We start from the raw sequence: 17,450 nt of genomic DNA on the forward strand, positions 1-17,450 counted from the left end.
GGAACCTTATAGTCTCAATCCGAGAACTTAACCCTCGTCCCAAAACCGGGAACCTTATTGTCTCAATCCGAGAACTTAACTTGTCCCACTTACCTGGGAACTTACTGGCTAGCCACCCTGACTGCGATGAGTTCTGAACGAAGTTCCCCGTACGGGCCACCACTAATTAGCCCTACACTAATGCTGTGAAGAAATACCACCACCAAGGCCATTCTTAAAGGGAAGAACATTTAATTGAGGCCGGCTTCCAGGTTCAGAGCATTAGTGCATTATCATCGTGGTGAGGAGCATGGGGGCATAACACGGAGCTAAGAGTTCTACATCCATCCAGCTCCAAAAAAAAGAACCAAAAAAAAAAAAAAAAAGAGTTCTACATCCAGATCTGCAGGCAGCAGGAAGAAATTCTGAGCCTCACTTGGGCTTTTGAAACTTCAAAGCCCTCTCCCAGTGACACACATTTTCTCCAACATGGCCACACCTCCTAATCTTTCTATTCCTTTCAAATAGTACCACTGCTTGGTGTCTAAGCATTCATATATGTGAGCATATGGGGGACCATCCTTATTCAAACACCACACCTGGGTTATAGGAGACCCTGTCTAAAAAAGGGGGCAGTGGGTTCTAAACAGATAACTTCCAGGAAGACTGATAGGTTGTCCTGTGGTCTGAATGTTTAGCTTCCTCCAAATTAATGTTATTATTTAAATTTTATTGCGCTTTATTTTGTGTGTGTGCATGTACATTCAGAAGTCAGAGGTCAGTTGGGGGAAGGGAATGGGGAGAGAAGGGACAAGGGAGAAGAGGGTAAAAGCAAGAGAGCAAGAGCTCAAGGAGGGGGCAAGCAGCTGCTTTTATAGTGTCAAGCACACCTGGCTGTTGCCAGGTAACTGTGGGGGTGGAGCTTAGACAGAATGCTAACAGTTGGCTTTCTCTTTCCACCATGCAGAGCCAGGAGACTGATAGATATCCTCTGGAAGTCATCAGTTTAGTAACAACTACCTTTACCAGCTAAGCCATCTCACCAGTGATCCCAGTGAGAATATGAGGGTTGCCTTGGAAGCAATTGATGGGCTTGCAGATAAAACTAGATGAAAGGGCTTTGTAGCACAGTGGAAAGATATGCACATGGGGTTAATAGAGGGCAGTATTTTGGAAGGTAAAATTCATGGGTATTTGTGGTGTGTGTGTGTGTGTGTGTGTGTGTGTGTGTGTGTGTGTGTGTGTGTGTGTGTTGTGTTTCCTTATATATAGTCTTGTGCACATACTCATATGTGCCTGTGTGAGAGGGCTTGCAGTTGGTATTCGGAGTCTTCCTTAACTTTTCTCCACTTTTCTTTACCAGTAGAGATTCTCTCACTGAATCAGGACCTCTTGATTTCCAGCTGTTCTAGCTACCCTGCCTGCCTAAGCTTCCAGGGAGCTGTCACACCAATCTTGCTTTTATGTGGGTCTGGGGATCTCAACTCAGTTCTTCATGCTTGCTTAGTGAGTGTTTTACCTACTGAGCCATTTCCCCATCCCTCAAAGGTCTTTCATATATCTTTCAGGTAGCCCTTCAAGTCCTTTGGGGTTTAGTTGTAGTGACTAATCTGTGCAGTCTGCCAACCACTTACCGTCCTTCAGGTGCAACTTGGCAGCACCCCATTTCACATCTGTATTTATCTCTGCCATCTTGCTCCAAGACATCTGTGTTATGCAACTCTGATTTCCTGTGGCCACCTGTTGGGGAACTTAGCATGTCATAGTTCAGAAGTGTTCAGTCAGGTTGAACCCCAAGGGGGTGACCCTTTATCAATATAACAGGAACAGACAGATAAATGTTTCTTAATTTCTTTCCCTAAATAAAAAGTCTTGAGATGCATTTCCAATAATTGCTAAGGAAGTTTCACAAGATCTAGTATCTAATTATTCAAACAAAGGCTCAGCACTAAACCCACTTGGAATTGTCTTCTCCCCTTCTTTGATCACTCCCAGACTGTCCTTCACTTTTCTTCTCCATCCCTCTCTTGAGACGGGGTATCACTTATGTAGAACAGGCTGGCCTGGAACTTACACGAGATCCAGGTGCCTCTCCCTCCTGAATGCTTGGGTTAAAGGTGTGCCACTATGCCTGGCCATCATTTTTGTTTTCTGAGTCTTTGTTTCAGTTTCTGTTGAAGGAATCCTCAGATAGAAATGTCATTACATAAACTGGTATTGAAAACCCACTGAGAACAAGTTCTGACAATACCCTTTATATGGTAAGGAAGCCTTCACACCTCTTCCTAACTGGACTAGTAAATACTTCAGGTCTTTAGGAGGCTGGATAGATAGCTCAAGAATTAACAGCACTGTCTCCTCCTGCAGTTCAGTTCCCAGCACCCACACAGTGACTCATACTATCTGTAACTCTAGTTTCAGAGGATCCAATCTCCCCACCACCTTTTTAAAGATTTATTTTACTTATATAAGTACACTGTTCTGTCTTCAGACACACCAGAAGAGGGTATCAAATCCCATTACAGATGATTGTGAGCCAGCATGTGGTTGCTGGAAATTGAACTCAGGATCTCTGGAAGAGCAAGCAGTCAGTGCTCTTAACCACTGAGCCATCTCTCCAGCCCCCAATGCCCTCTTCTTAACTGTGAAGTTTGTGATGCACATAAAATCATGTAGGCAAACAGTTCTTAAGAAACTCACGGGGTTGGGGATTTAGCTCAGTGGTAGAGCGCTTGCCTAGGAAGCGCATTCCCTGGGTTCGGTCCCCAGCTCCGAAAAAAAGAAAAGGAAAAAAAAACAAAAAAACAAAAACAAAAAAAAAAACAAAACAAAAAAAAAAACCAACTCATCTCTAGGAAGGGTATCACAATGTCCAACCAAAATACAGTTTTAAAGAAACGATAATATCTGGTGTATGTGTGTCATCCCAGCCCTTGATAGGGAGAGGCACAAAGGTGGTGAATGTGAGACACTAATCCTAAAATAAACAAAACAAAACCACTGTGTGTTTGTAGTTATTTTCCTCTTCTCAATGTGCATTTTGTTAAATGTCACCCTTTTCCCTTGAATACTCTGCTAGGTGTTTCCTAATATTCATTTTGCATAATGTTTAACTTTTGTGTGTATGTGCAGGAGGGAGGAAGAGACTGGGGATGTAACACAGTTGATAGAGTGCTTGTGTAGCACACACAAAACCCTGGCTCAATGCCTGGCACCATATGGTGGCACATGCCTGTAATTCCAGTACTTAGGAAATGGAGACAAGGAGGATCAGAAGTTCAACACTATCTTTGGCTTTAAGAATTAAAATGTATTAGTGATTAAATTACCAATTATGGATTGGTGTCACATACAGGAAAGAAATAAAAGTATTTCCCTTTGAAGTTATTTAACCAAGAGTTAGTTCAGATTTGAATTCTCTACTTCATGCTTCCTGTATCTTTTATCCTCTGTCTGCCTATTTTATGAGTCTGAAGCTGTGCTTGCCTGAAGGCTGCCTTGTGAATCTGCTTGTCCCTGCCTCTATGTCTATCTTATTGTGTGTGTCTCGGTCTGTGAGTAGTGTCACTGTATTTATCCTATAGCCTAGAAAGCATTGCTGGGGAAGGAATGGAATACTTTACAGAAAAATGTAACAGAGATTAACAAGGGATTAAATCATTGGCTCCAACTAACTCCAACTGACCAGATAATTAACAACATTGTTTATTAACTAATACCCATAAATAGTTGCTTTCAAACTTTGTGTTAGATTTTAGAGAGTTTCTTTTAGCTTCTGTATTTTCTGCTTTCAGCCAATGTTGCACATGTGCTAACTGGGTCAGTGACTTGAAGAGTATGTAACTAAAGCTGGCAGCTACTCATTAGCTTAGGTTGTAAAAACTGATCACATGGGAAATTCAAGACAAGTAAGTTTGCCTGTTACATTGTTCTCTTAAGGCAGGTTAAGCCAATAGCTTGGGTACAAGGTAAGTGTATTATTAGTCAGGGTTCTCTAGAGGAACAGAACTTAGAGAATGAATCCCCCCACCCCCTCTCTCTCACAGAGAGAGGGAGAAGAGGATATTTATTAAAGTAGCTTACAGGCTATGGTCCAGTTAGTCCAACAATGGCTGTCTACCAGTGGAAGGTCCACAAATCCAGTAATTGTTAGGTCCAGTAGGTTGCATGTCTCAGCTGGTCTTCAGTATATGCTGGAATCCCAAAGAAGTAGGCTCTAATACCAGTAAAAGGATGAATTTACCAGCAATAGCAACTAAGCAAAGAGAAAATTAACTTCCCTTTTCTATGTCCTTTATATAGGCTGCCAGCAGACAGCATTATAGTATGACTCCAGCAAGTACTGAAGTGGGTTTAATTTTTCCCACTCTGCTTTTATATCATTCTAGGTACATGCAAAGAATATGGCTAGTTCTAAGGTATAAACAAAGTAATCAAGGAACAAACAAGGCATATACAAAGTGGTCAAAGGACGAAGCATAAACAAAGGCCACAGGGTATTCAGGGACTTATCAAGATGATCAAGATCTTGAGCCTACTTCCTTGTCCTAGCCCAATGCCAAGTTCTTGCCAATATCCTTGAAGTGGCACCAAGAGTTCTCCACACTTACAGCTGGATCTTATGGAGGCATTTTCTAAAACTGAGGCTCCCTCCTTTCAGATAACTCTAGTCTGTGTGTCAAGTTGACATAAGGCTAGACAGCACAAGGCCCAAGATAGATAGATAGATAGATAGATAGATAGATAGATAGATAGATAGATAATAAAGAGGGCTAGGAAGAGGGCTCAGTGGTTAAGAGTGTATACTGTTCTTACAGAGAACCTGAATTTGGTTCCCAGCGCTTATGTCAGGTGGTTAACAACTGCCAGTAATTCCTACTCCAGTAGCTCCAACACCTTCTGGATTCTGAGGGAACTTGTACTCATGTGCATGTACCTGCTCCTCACTCCAGCTCCATACACATTTTTTGTTTGTTTGTTTGTTTGTTTTAAAATATTAAAAAAAAACAGGAGCTGGGGGTGTAGTTTAGTTGGCAGAGTGCTTGTTTAGCAGGCAGAAACTTTGATCCCCAGAATCAAATAAATTATGACTGTATCAGTTACAGTCTCAATGTAATGAAAGACTGGAAAGAAGGCAACTTAGGGAAGGAAGCATTTGTTTTGGCTGTTTGTGACTGTTGATTCCAGAGGGATGAATCCACAGCAGAGTAGAGGCATGAGAGCTAGACCGAAGCTGCTTATATCTCCAAACTCCAGAGCACCAAGCAGACACAAAGACTGCAGGTAGGTAGGCTTTTTACTCTAAACAACCCCTTCAACCTCCATCCCCCCGTGACCCCCACCCCTGTCTCAAGAGACATACTTTCTTTGGCAAGGCTGCACTTCATAAACAGTGCCACCAACTGGGAACCAAGTGTTGAAATGCCTGAGACTACTGTGACCATTTTTCATTCTGACTACATAATGGTATTTACCTATAATCCCAGAACTCTGAAGAGAAAGGCAGAAAACTCAAGGTCATTCATCAGTACCTGATGGGGCACGGTCAGTCTGGGCTATGTGCAAACCTGCTTCAAAAATTAACAACCACAACAAAACAACCAAAACCAAAACCAAACCAAACCAAACCAAAACACTCCCCGCCAAAAAAAAACAAAAAACAAAAAACAAATAAACAAACAAAAAAACCAAAAAACAAACCATGAAACCAAACCTGGAAGTTTTTCACTGAACTGTAAACAATCCAACTGTTTATTTAGACAATGCATCATAATAAGGCAACTCACTCAGCCATGTAACATGCGCAATATCCAACATGATGTAATTAATAATTATCCGACCTTCTCAATGCTTAGAAGGTGGAGGCAGGAGGACGCTGGTTTGAGGCCACCTGTGTTACATAATGAATTAGAAACAGCCTGAGTAACATAGCAAGACCCTGTCTGGAAATAAAAACAAAACTATAAAGAATAAACACCATCAACAGAAACAAATTACCAGAGCAAGAAAGTTGCAAGGGGGACAAAATGAATAATCTGAGAATTGAGAAGACATCACTTCAGCCATTACACACATTAGAACCAGAAGAAAGAAATGCAGTGTGTGGTCTTTTTCATTTGTTTGCTTGTTTTCGAGGGTCTTTTTGTTTTTGTTTGTTTGTTTTTTGAGACAGGGTATGCAGGTTGGCAGTCCTGGAACTTGATATGTAGAGCAGGCTTGTTCTTAAACTCACAGAGATCTGACTATCTCTGCCTCTTAAGTGCTGGAATTTAAAGCAGAAAATCAAAATGTTCTTATTCCATGAGAATTTAAATTTATCGTCGAGTATGGTAGTACACTCCTATAATCCTAGCACTTGAGGGGGTGGAGCAGGGTTACACATTTAACAACAGTATATGCTACATGGAGAACTGAATTTCTGATGATTCCTAACCATAAGAATAGCATTTTCATTGCTACTTGATGACTACAATTTTGCTACTGTTATAAATTGTACTGTCAATATCTCATATGCAGAGAGGATAACTGATATTCAACATCTGTGAAATGGTCATTTGACCCTAAATGGGTCACAACCCACAGGAGGAGAACCACTGAAGTAGAGGTTTAAATACCCATACCTGGGATGGGGAGTTTTCACGAACATTATGCATGTACTCTGAATTTAGGAAAAAAGTATATTCTGACCTTGCTGAGATTTGAACATTAATTAATAATGTAGGACCCCTCTCGGGAGACCCCACTCTAGTCGCGGGATTGTACTCTCCCAAGAAACGCGAGAGACCGGCTCTTGATGTAAAGCACATGAGGCAGTTTATTATCAGATCTCTGGGACGGCTCGTATCTCACACAGGAGACAGAGGAGTCGACCCCCAAGACTTGAAATTTAAGGATTTTTATAGGGAAAGGCAAGGGGATTTGGCGTGGTTATACTTGATTGGTTAATTTATATATCAGCAAGGGAAATGGGTACAAGGTCTCATCAGCAAGCAGTATGTGTGGGCTGGGGTGTTCATAATATAGGAGAGCGTCTTATCTTTATTTGTAGAGCAGGGAGTTGCCTGTCCGGATGGCCCCTGACTCAGCGGAGATGGTGGCTGTTAGTTCTTGGAACAATCTCTTGACCTTGTTTTTAGGCTTGGCCGGGCACGTCTCAGGCCCGTTCTGTCCCGTCCCCTTATCTGTTGTTTTTTTTTTTTGTAGTCTTTATGAAGTTTTTATTTTAACTCCTTTAATAAGACACAACTTCAGTGTATTGTAGCTACGTCTATTTAAATTGACATCATTCACGCAAAATCAATCCTTTGTATCACACTGTTTTCTTAGGATAAAGTCTCACAAATGAGATTAGTGAATCAGAGTGGAACAGTTTTTATGGCATTTAGAAATCCATCTCAAATTATTGTTGAGAAAGTTCCATCTGGGAGGCTGAGCCAGTGGTATTGCAACAAGTTCGGGTCAGCTTGGGCTGCATTGCAAGCCTGTCTCAAAAAACAAAACAGAAGATTCTTTTAATTATACAGTTAGTAACAACGTATTGCATCACAAGTTTCTTGAAATTCTCTAGGGATATCATATAAAATTTTGTAGCTATTTTACTTTTCTCTTTGTGGCGTTTGAACGTTTTCTCTTCCAGTACACTATTCTGTAGGAGCCAGCCACGTGGGCCCTGTCTGCGTTTATGGACTACATTTCCCAAGGTGCTCCGCGGGAGCGCTGACAGGAAGTGGCCGGAGCATCTCCCGCCTCCACGCCGAGGCGAGAAGGTTCTATCCGGGGCCTTGGCGCTTCTCTTTCCTTTCGCGCCGGTTGCCGCTGCGGAGCGCGGCCGGTCCATGTGCGCAGTGAGTGGCGCTATTTCTGCCTCAGTAGCACCGGTGTCCCGGGTTTGACCGACCGCGCGGCGATGGATCCCAACACCATCATCGAGGCCCTTCGGGGCACCATGGACCCAGCCCTGCGCGAGGCCGCTGAGCGCCAGCTCAATGAAGTAAGGACGGCCGGCTAGTGGTTGCTGCGGGCTGGTGGACCGGCAGGCCAAGCCTTCCAGGCCTGGCTGCGGACGCGGAGCGCGTCGCCGACGAGCCTATTTGGAGGGGTTGGGCGGAGATCTGCCCGCCGTGCCAGGCTCCGCTGTGGGGACGCGGCGTCCAGGCCGCCTCTCGTTCGGCTTCCGAGTGGGCCTCTGGCTTGAGTCTGGGCGTGAGGAGCCGGCTGTGCTAGGCAGGCGTGACGGTCTGGACACATGGCCGGCTCTCGTGGCCCGCCGCCCTCTGGCTCTCTCCCAGCTTGTTCCTTGCTCTCGGGAGGGGGCGAGACAAACTGGGAGGGTGTAGAGTTGTGTCCCAGACCAGTCTTACCGGCCCGGGTTCCTGGGAAGGCTAGCTAGTCCACTGGGGGCTGCGCCTGTCAGCCTTGTCTCGGCTCTGGGCGGATCAGTGACCTGCCTGTCCCGCACAACTTTCTTCTCGCCAGAGAGCTGCTAGGGACAGATTTCAGGTCTGGTAGGGAAAGGGTAGTGTGGGTTACACAGTGCGATCCCCGCTCTGGTACTGTCATAGTACTAGAGTTGGGAGGCAGGACGATACAGTGGAAAGGGTCAGATAAAGTGCGACCTTCTAGGTATAGCAGCTTCACTGATTTCTGGAGTGAGTGACCTTGGGCAAGTCTGGTGGCCTCCTCATCCTGAGTTGTGCTCATTCATGAAATTAGGCCACAGGGTTGCTGTGATGGTCAAGTGAGATAATCTAAGTCCGCCTATAGAGTTTTCATATGCTACATTTGTGAAGAGTTGGTTTCTCTTCCACGTGTTTTGGGCAGTGCCCCTTGGAAAACCAGAATGTTTCGTTGTACTGATTTCATCACCGTCCTTTATTTCTGAACTTTGCTATTGTATATATTAGTAAGAATTTAAGAGGTTTATAAAAAGCTCTGTAACCTCTCCAGATCAACGATCTTGGTATACTACTGAGTCTCAGTGTTTTAGTGTTATGTATGTGTGTACATATACACATACATACGTATATGTATACGTATATAATAAAACATAAACTCATATTTTACATACACATATATTTATAAATTTTTTTAATGCAAAAAATCCCTACTTAAAGAAATCTTAAAGCATTGACTTAAAGGAAACATCAGGGAGACTATTAATTGAGCATCTGAAGTTTACTGTGCTGTAAAGATATCCCTGCCCTTAAGGAATTTACAGTTCCCCAAGACCACCCACAGTTCAAATAAATCGAATTATTTCAAAAATGAAATGGTAAGTCATTTATATGTAAGTGAGACCAGGCAGGCTGAATGATCAATGTGCTGAAATTTTTAGACCCAAAGTCACCTAGGGAAGGGTTTACTTTGGAATGTAAAATGGTAAGGTGAGACATTGCCCCATTAAAATGTTAAGTCAAACAAGAAGTTAATAGGTCAATTGTTCTATTTTAGATGGATCTTCCTTATAGTGAATATTATTTTGCTTATGGAATATTAACACATGTAATAAAACCAAGTGTTGTGTGGTGTTTTACATCTGTAATTGCAGCACTTGGAATGCTGAGGCAGGATTGATTGCTCAGGAGTTTCAGGCCAACTTGGGCTGCAGAGTGAGACCCTGGCTCTCTAAAATAAGTCTAGAAAACCTGAAAGTTTTGTCTTAGGTATACCTGTCATGAATACATGGAACTCTTAAAATTGTTTCTTAAAAGAATTGATTTCTTTTGTATAAGATTGGGTAAATAATGCTTTTTTTCAAATGTGAAATTTTATGAATAGTTACTGTCTTTCTAGTTTTTTGTTCTTCAGACCAGGATTTCACCCTTTAACCCAAGATGGTTTCAAATTTCTGGGTAATCTTTCTACCTCAGCCTTCCTGGTCCCTGTACCAGGGCATGCAGGTTTGCATGTCTACTTATGAGCACTAGTATAATAGAGACTTAGAGAAAATATTGACAGGTTAACATTTTAAAAGATAAAGGAATTAAAAACATTAATCAAAGTCTTTGACTCAGCCATTGACCTATTCTAGAATACAATGGAACAGTGAACACTGATAATCTTTTCTGCCAAACAAAATGTATCATTTGGCTGGCATTTCTGCAATTTTTTAGCTTCTTATGTTTTTCAGCTACTACATTTAGATTGTTAGGTAATCTTCCTAAGGTAACTTTTAGAATGTTTACTTGACTTAGGAAACAATCCAGATAAGTCTTGAAGAGTGAGAAAAGAACCTCTTACTTTGAGAGGCTTTTGCATTCAGTGTGGTGAGGTTCACACTTTATCTTTCATTCATTAAAGCTGTTTTTTTTTTTTTACTCCTTAGACATTAAAAATTGCTCATCATGTTAAAAGATCTTTGACAATTGAGTGAGTCCCTTAACTAAGTGAGATAATCATTGTCTGAAAACTGGAGATATTTTCAGCAGTTTTATTTTAATTAATTTTGGGTGTGTATGTGCTTTTAGTCTTACTAAGTTCCTGGCTGGCCTAGAATTTGCTGTCAACCTGGCTGGCCTTGAACACAAAATATATACTTGCCTCTGCCTGGCACTAAAGGCCACCATGCCCACCCAGCTTTGCAAAGTTTTCAGCTCTGGATTCTGTTTGGAACTCTTCCTTCAAGTATCTCCCTGACAAGCTCCTTCATCTAGCTTTTCAGTCTTCTTATCATAGAGTAGTTACCATTTTCTGACTACATTCCCATCTCCTCTTGTTTTATAAAACTCTCATGAATATCATGTGTATGTAAGGGATACTTGGGTATCTTTTTTCATATATGTATATCACATAACTATAATTAAAAATGACATTAGACTAAGAAATTAACAACGGTTTGGGGCATGTATTTTTTTTTCTTCCTGAGATGTGGTTTCTTTGCCTCAGATTCCAGAGTGCTGGGATTGTAAGTGTCACACCACTATGCTCAGCCTAGATAGTATTTTCAAATGGCCTGTGTGGTAGAACCAAATCTAGCAAGTTGTTAACATATATGGTTATGTCTATATCAAATGCAAATATATACATAAATACAAAAAATTTTTTTCTTTTTTTCGGAGCTGGGGACCGAACCCAGGGCCTTGAGCTAAATCCCCAACCCCAAAAATTTTTAAATTATGTACTGTCCTCTCAATATATCTTGCCATGGATATCAACAGTGGTCAAGTCTCTTGTGAAAGATGGGATATTTACATATTAGCATTAGACTGTGTATTACTGAGTTGTATGATTAGACCCCTGTACTTTAAATCTTTATAATGTCCAGTTTATTGCAAATGCTCTGTAAAGTCTATATGTCAGTATAGGTGCAATTTTCTCCCTAAATTTTTTCTATCTACAGTCTGTGGAACCTGCTGAGTGCTGGTAATTAGATAGTATCTGCCACTGTGTTGTGTGGTTCAAGGAATAGTGTAAATAAAAGCCTAGGGAAGGTTCAAGTTCCTTGAGTTGTGTATATTACTTAATGTACAAGTTGATGAAGCCTAGAGTTTGTTTCCTGCCTCTGTGTACTTCTGAATTAGTTCTTCTGAGAACCTTTAATTCAAATGCTTATTTGGATACTGAAGTCACTATGAGGCACCATTATATAAATAGGAAAATTGACAACAATTCTAAGCAAAAAGTGACTGGCACGTAATAGACACAGGAAATATTTGTTGAATTCAAAAACCTAAATAGAAGTGTTTAGAACATTCATTTGTGCTGGAGAGGTGACTCAGTAATTAAGACCCATGTTGTTCTTCCAGAGGATCCAGATTTGTTTCTCAGGAGATCTGACACCTTTTTATGACCTCCTCAGGCAATGTACACATACATGCAGACAGAACACTCAGATACAAGTAACAGAACCCTAACAAACACATTTCTTTAAAGGACATTTAAAAAAGATTATGTGTACGGGTGTTTGGCAGTATGTATGTCTGTACCACATGTGAGTGAGCCTGATATCCTTCAAGACCAGGGAAACAGCGTTACATCCTGTAGAACTTGAATTACAAATGCTGTGTAGGTGTTGGGAGTTGAATCCCTGGGTCCTCTGGAGGAATAGCCAGCGTTCCTAACCTCTGAGCCATCTAGGAAACTAATTTTTTCTTTCTTTTTTTTTCTTTTCTTTTTTTTTTTCGGAGTTGGGGACCGGGAAACTAATTTTTTAATCCTTAAAATAGATTTTTGGTTAGACATGGCAGTTCCAACACCTGGGATCCTGAGAAAGGTTTGTAGTAAGTTGAAGAGTTTCTGGTTAGCCTGAATGAAAAAGTAAAATTCTGTCTTAGAAAATAGATTAAAAAAAATCTGTTAGGTAAAGCTTCATTTGAATGCCATATTTTAGAGATTAACTGGTGTATCCGTTTTAGATTAGAAGGCTTCTGTTTTTATTTAGTGTTTTATGTAGCTTTATCTGTGTGTGTGCTTGTTTATCTTTTGCTCAGCCACTCCAGAAAATACAAGCATAATCTAATGTTTGTCCTTTTTTTAGTATTATTTTTTGAGATTATAATACTTTCCACCTTTTCTCACTCTAAACCTTTCCATGTTACCCCCTTGCTCTCTTTCAAACTAATTCAGGGCCCCTTTTTTCACTTTAGTTACATACATGTATATACATATATATTCCTAAGCGCATGAATAGTCTACTAGTCTATTTAGTGTTATTTGTTATGTATGTTGTCAGGGCAGACCACTTTGTATTGGATAACCAATTGATGTGATCATCCCTGGAAAAGACTTTCAACATTCCTTAGTTGCCTGTAGTTCTTTGTGTAAAGTTGAGCTTTTGCTCTTGTCCTTGTTCAGTTTGTGTTTTCACAATGATCCTTAGTAGTGGCTGTTGTTTTGTAGATGTACCCATTGGGTTGGGCTCTATAATTTTCCTTTCTGTTTTTTTTTTTTTTTGTTTTGTTTTGTTTTTTTGTTTTTTTTGGTTGGGGGGGGCGATGATATTTATCTGTTGCAAGGAGAAGTCTCTTTGAAGTGTAAAAACTACACTTATTTGTGGGAACAAAGACATTTAGAATGTACTTAGGGATTGTGCTTGTTAAAGCAGTGCTTATAGATTCTTTTCCAGGATCCTTGACTTCACTAGTCCTGGGTAGTTAGCTCGGTTTTCAGTATGAGGGATGATTTCTTGTCTAGAGGATCTTAAGTCCAATATGAGAGTCATTGGTTACTACCAAGAAATATGTGCCACTTTTGCACCCTTAGGGTTGTCATGCCATGCTTGTCATTGTAGTGCTTGTAGGCATTAGAGCTGGTTAGGACTGTTGGTTATTTTCCTCCTTTGGAAGCTTGTATGGTCTCTTCCAGGACAGGAGAGAACCTACAGGGCTACAAAGAGAAACCCTGGAAGGGGTGGGGTTTCTCATGCCAAGTGTTGGGGATTTTGTTGGATGGTCTTGGTTTTTGGAGGGAGCCCAGATTTTGGTCTTGTATTACAGGTTCTGTTTTAAAGATAGTTAACTATACTATTCCTTGTATCTTTAAAAATTTTTTTTACTGTTTTTACCCTCTTCTATAGTTATCTTCCTCCCTGTTCCCTAATTTAGTCCTTTTCCCATTTCCCAGATTATATCATTTGTACATTGTTAATTCTGTTAGCTCCACACCCAATAACGGTCCCCTTCTACTTTTCTGGTTTCTGCAGTTACTCCAGAATATTGAAGATTTGGAAATAGCCTCAGATGAAAGAAGAGAAAATGCAACATTTGTGTTTCCGGTTTAGTTCCATCCATTTACTGGGCTAGACCTAGAGAAAGACGCCTGATTTTTATTTTATTATTTAAAAGGGGCTGGAATGTGTGAGGTTCTAGGTTCAGTTGTAGTATTTCTCCCATCTAAGAAAACAATAGTGAAGGACTTAAAATGTTTACTGAAGACAGTACTTAGGAGGCAGATACTGGCACATCTCTTGAGTTCAAACCAGCCAAGGCTATACAGTGAAACCTGTGCTCAAAAAACAAAACAAAAAAGAAATGGATTTGAAAAGAGACAAAATAATGACCCATTTGTTGGACAGTTTGGGGTTCTAGAAGTTTGAACATCAGGATCTTTGGTATATGTTTGAGAGACCAGAATTGTGATTTGAAAACCCTGTTTGCTTGAAACAGGGTTTTGTGCAAGATGAATCCTGGGCTACTTTGAGTTTGAAGTGATCCTTCTGTCTCAGTATCCCAAGTGCTAGAATAACAGATGTGTTCTGAGAGCTTGTTATTATTGGTGTTTGTTTGTTTGTTTGAGACAGTAGTCTAGGTTACTTTTGAAATGGCCATGTGAGAATAACCAGTAAATTCATGACATTTCTTAGCCAAGGCTACTATTCAGAATTTGGAAGGGAGAAATTTTCTGAATATTTTGGCTATGAGACAAGAACTTAGTGACAGCATTGTAAAGATCTAAAAGATAATACTATATTGGTATTTGTAAGCCTGTCTTTGTAAGTAGGTCAAATCAATGCTATAGAGTAGTTTAAAAATTATGAAAACAGTCTGGAGAGATGGCTTAGTTAGCACTTGCTGATCTTTCAAGGAATTGCATGCCCCTTCTAGCCTCTGGGTCGATTGTAGTAGGTGGATAGTCTGTTAATTTTCCATCAGCAGCACCTTAATGATAGTTCTAAAGTAGACCTTTTGGTCTTTTGAGTAACTTCTAAAACAAACTGTCCTAATTGGAAAGTTTGTGCATATGTTTTACTTGATGAAAGCAAGATGGTTCATAATTCTCTTTGTTTTTGTTTTGTTTTGTTTTGTTTTTGAGACAGGGCTTCTCTTTACATTTCACATGCCTCTGCCTGCCTAAATGGTGCTGGGATTAAAGATGTGTGCCATTAGTGCCTGGCAGTTCATAATTCTTTTGTAATATATGTTTTTTAAAAAATATTATGTACATGATTGTTTTGTTTGAATGTATGTTAGTCCACCACTTGTTGTCTGATGCTTGGGGAAGCCAGAGTTGGATCCCTGGATTGGAGGAACAGGTAATTGTGAGCCTCCATTTAGGTGCTAATAATTGAATAATCGAAAGGTTCTCTGGAAGAGCAGCCAGTGATCCTAACCTGAGCCATCTATCTTTCCAGCTGCAATTTTTAATTGTTTTTATTTTATGTGTATGACTGCACCACATGTTTGCGATGTCCTTAGAGACCAAAAGAGGTTTGTGATGCCCTGAAACTGGGGTTAAGGAATGGTTGTGAAGCTCAAACTCCTCCTTTTCCTTCTTCTACCTGAGTTCAGGGACTGCAGGTATGCACCACCACACTTGTTTTTTTGAGGTGCTAGGGGTCAAGCCCAGGGTTTTGTGTGTGTTATGTAAGCACCAGGCCAACTGAGCCGCATTTGAGTCCATTGATTTTTGAGATTTTTCTGAGTCTCTTACTCTTTAGCTCTGGTTGGCTTTATCTTCCTGCCTCAGCTTCCTCAAGAGCTGGAATTAAAGATGTTAGCTACCGTACCCAGCATGATACAGTCTTTCCAAGGAGTCAGTTTTTATAAACAATATACCAGAGTAATCCCTGTGCTGAGAAGGCTATAAAAGGAGGATGGTGAGTTCAAAATGTGTCTAAATAAATAAAAGTATGTTCGTTTGCAGAAATTTAAAGTCTTCTTCTTGTTTATAGGCACACAAGTCTCTGAATTTTGTTTCAACACTGCTCCAGATTACTATGTCAGAACAACTGGATTTACCTGTGAGACAGGCAGGCAAGTTTCTTGAATTATTTCCTTGAGTGTACAAACAAAATACTGATTGGAGGGTACGTTTATAAAATAGCAGAAGTATCCTTAGGTGGCCCTTGTAGTTTCCTTCCATAAGAATCCATTTACTTTTGGTGTTTAGAGCAACAGCAGATACTTGATGCTTGGTAGTGTTATATCTACCTTGTGCCCAATACCCTCAGGCTAACAGGGCATTAGATCTGGAATTGGACTTACAGACAGCTGTGAGCTGCTCTTGTGGGTGCTGATGATTGAACCCAGGCCAGATACTTTTATTTTTCAAAAAACTTTATGTGTATGAATGTTTTTACCCTTGTGTGGAGGTCAGTAAAGGTTATCACATCCTCTTGAGCATGAATTAAGGTGTATGTGAGCTATCATGTGGGTACTGGGAATTGAACCAGTGATCTTAAAAAAGAGCCAGTGTAGGCTGGAGAGATGTCTCAGAGGTTAAGAGCACTGACTTCTCTTCCAGAGGTTCTGAGTTCAAATCCCAGCAACCACATGGTGGCTCACAATCACCTGTAATAGATTTGATGCCATTCTCTGTTGTATCTGAAGACAACTACGGTGTACTTATAAATAATAAATAAATCTTTGGTTCTTTTTTTCGGAGCTGGGGACCGAACCCAGGGCCTTGCGCTTCCTAGGCAAGCGCTCTACCACTGAGCTAAATCCCCAACCCCAATAAATAAATCTTTTTTAAAAAAAGAGACAGTGCTCTTATCCTCTGAGCAAAGATTTTAGTTTTAATATTTTTTTTTTTTTTTGGTTCTTTTTTTCAGAGCTGGGGACTGAACCCAGGGTCTTGCGTTTCCTAGGCAAGCGCTCTACCACTGAGCTAAATCCCCAACTCCCAACTTTTAATATTCTTAAGGGGCCTTTAGCTACAGTTCAAAGGAAGCTTATGTAGTCTTTAATTCCCAAATTTTAACGAGAATGAAAGTGTTTGACCTATAAGAATGTAAGAACATGGTTTGTTTTTAACACATTATAGTCTCGGTTTTATATATTGGAAGATGAAATTATATTGGAGAATTAGTATTTATAAATGGAAGCAATTAAACTATGGAATTTGCACTCCAATGTGGTACTTCAGTGGTAGAGCATGTTTTAGTGTGTTGATGAATAGATAGGCCAATTAACCACCTACCCATGAACTTAATATAAGTTTAAAATAATTATTAATCTTAAGATGACATTCTTGGGGGTTGGGGATTTGGCTCAGCGGTAGAGCGCTTGCCTAGCAAGCACAAGGTCCTGGGTTCGGTCCCCAGCTCCGAAAAAAAAAAAAAGAGAGAAAAAAAAAAAGATGACATTCTTGGGCTAATTGAAATTTTAGTGCATGGCATGTAGTGCTTTCTTCTGCTAGGCCTTGAATGCTGAATTCATTTGAATTTTGTAGTAGTATGTTTGGGGTATACTGAATCCTGATAAACTTGTCTATAGTTTTCAATTGCTTGTTTTGTCATAATGAAAAGCTGATAGTACTAAGTCAAATAAGTATGGATTCAATTCTTGTGTTCATTATAATGAAAAGAAATATATCGACATAGCATTGTGAGGTCCTAATTTTGCTCTTGCTGTGTTTCAGGGAAATAAGTTAATCCTATAGAAGTGAAAATCTAGAATATGTCAGTCCTGTGTCTTATTATAGATGTAATTCCTTTTTTAAAAAATACTGTTAAGATTAAATATTAATTAAATTCTTAAGATATAGTTACCTTTGTTTAAATGGGTATAGGACTTAAGGTAGAATTTACCAGT

General features: G+C 40.2%; 1 protein-coding gene across 3 annotated transcripts in view; it reads left to right on the top strand.

Moving 5' to 3' along the window:
• The first annotated feature begins 7,726 nt into the window (after positions 1-7,726).
• Ipo7 (importin 7) overlaps positions 7,727-17,450 on the top strand; it is a 95,726-nt gene continuing 86,002 nt past the window's right edge. Inside the window, 2 exon segments of one of the 3 annotated variants that reach the window (NM_001107545.2) lie at positions 7,727-7,969; positions 15,587-15,668. In NM_001107545.2, the coding sequence (NP_001101015.1) occupies positions 7,886-7,969; positions 15,587-15,668 (166 nt within the window). In that variant the 5' untranslated portion in view covers positions 7,727-7,885. 3 annotated transcript variants of the gene reach the window in all.

The sequence above is a fragment of the Rattus norvegicus genome, chromosome 1 (assembly GCF_021556685.1).
Source record: "Rattus norvegicus strain SHRSP/BbbUtx chromosome 1, alternate assembly SHRSP_T2T, whole genome shotgun sequence".
NCBI lineage: Eukaryota > Metazoa > Chordata > Mammalia > Rodentia > Muridae > Rattus > Rattus norvegicus.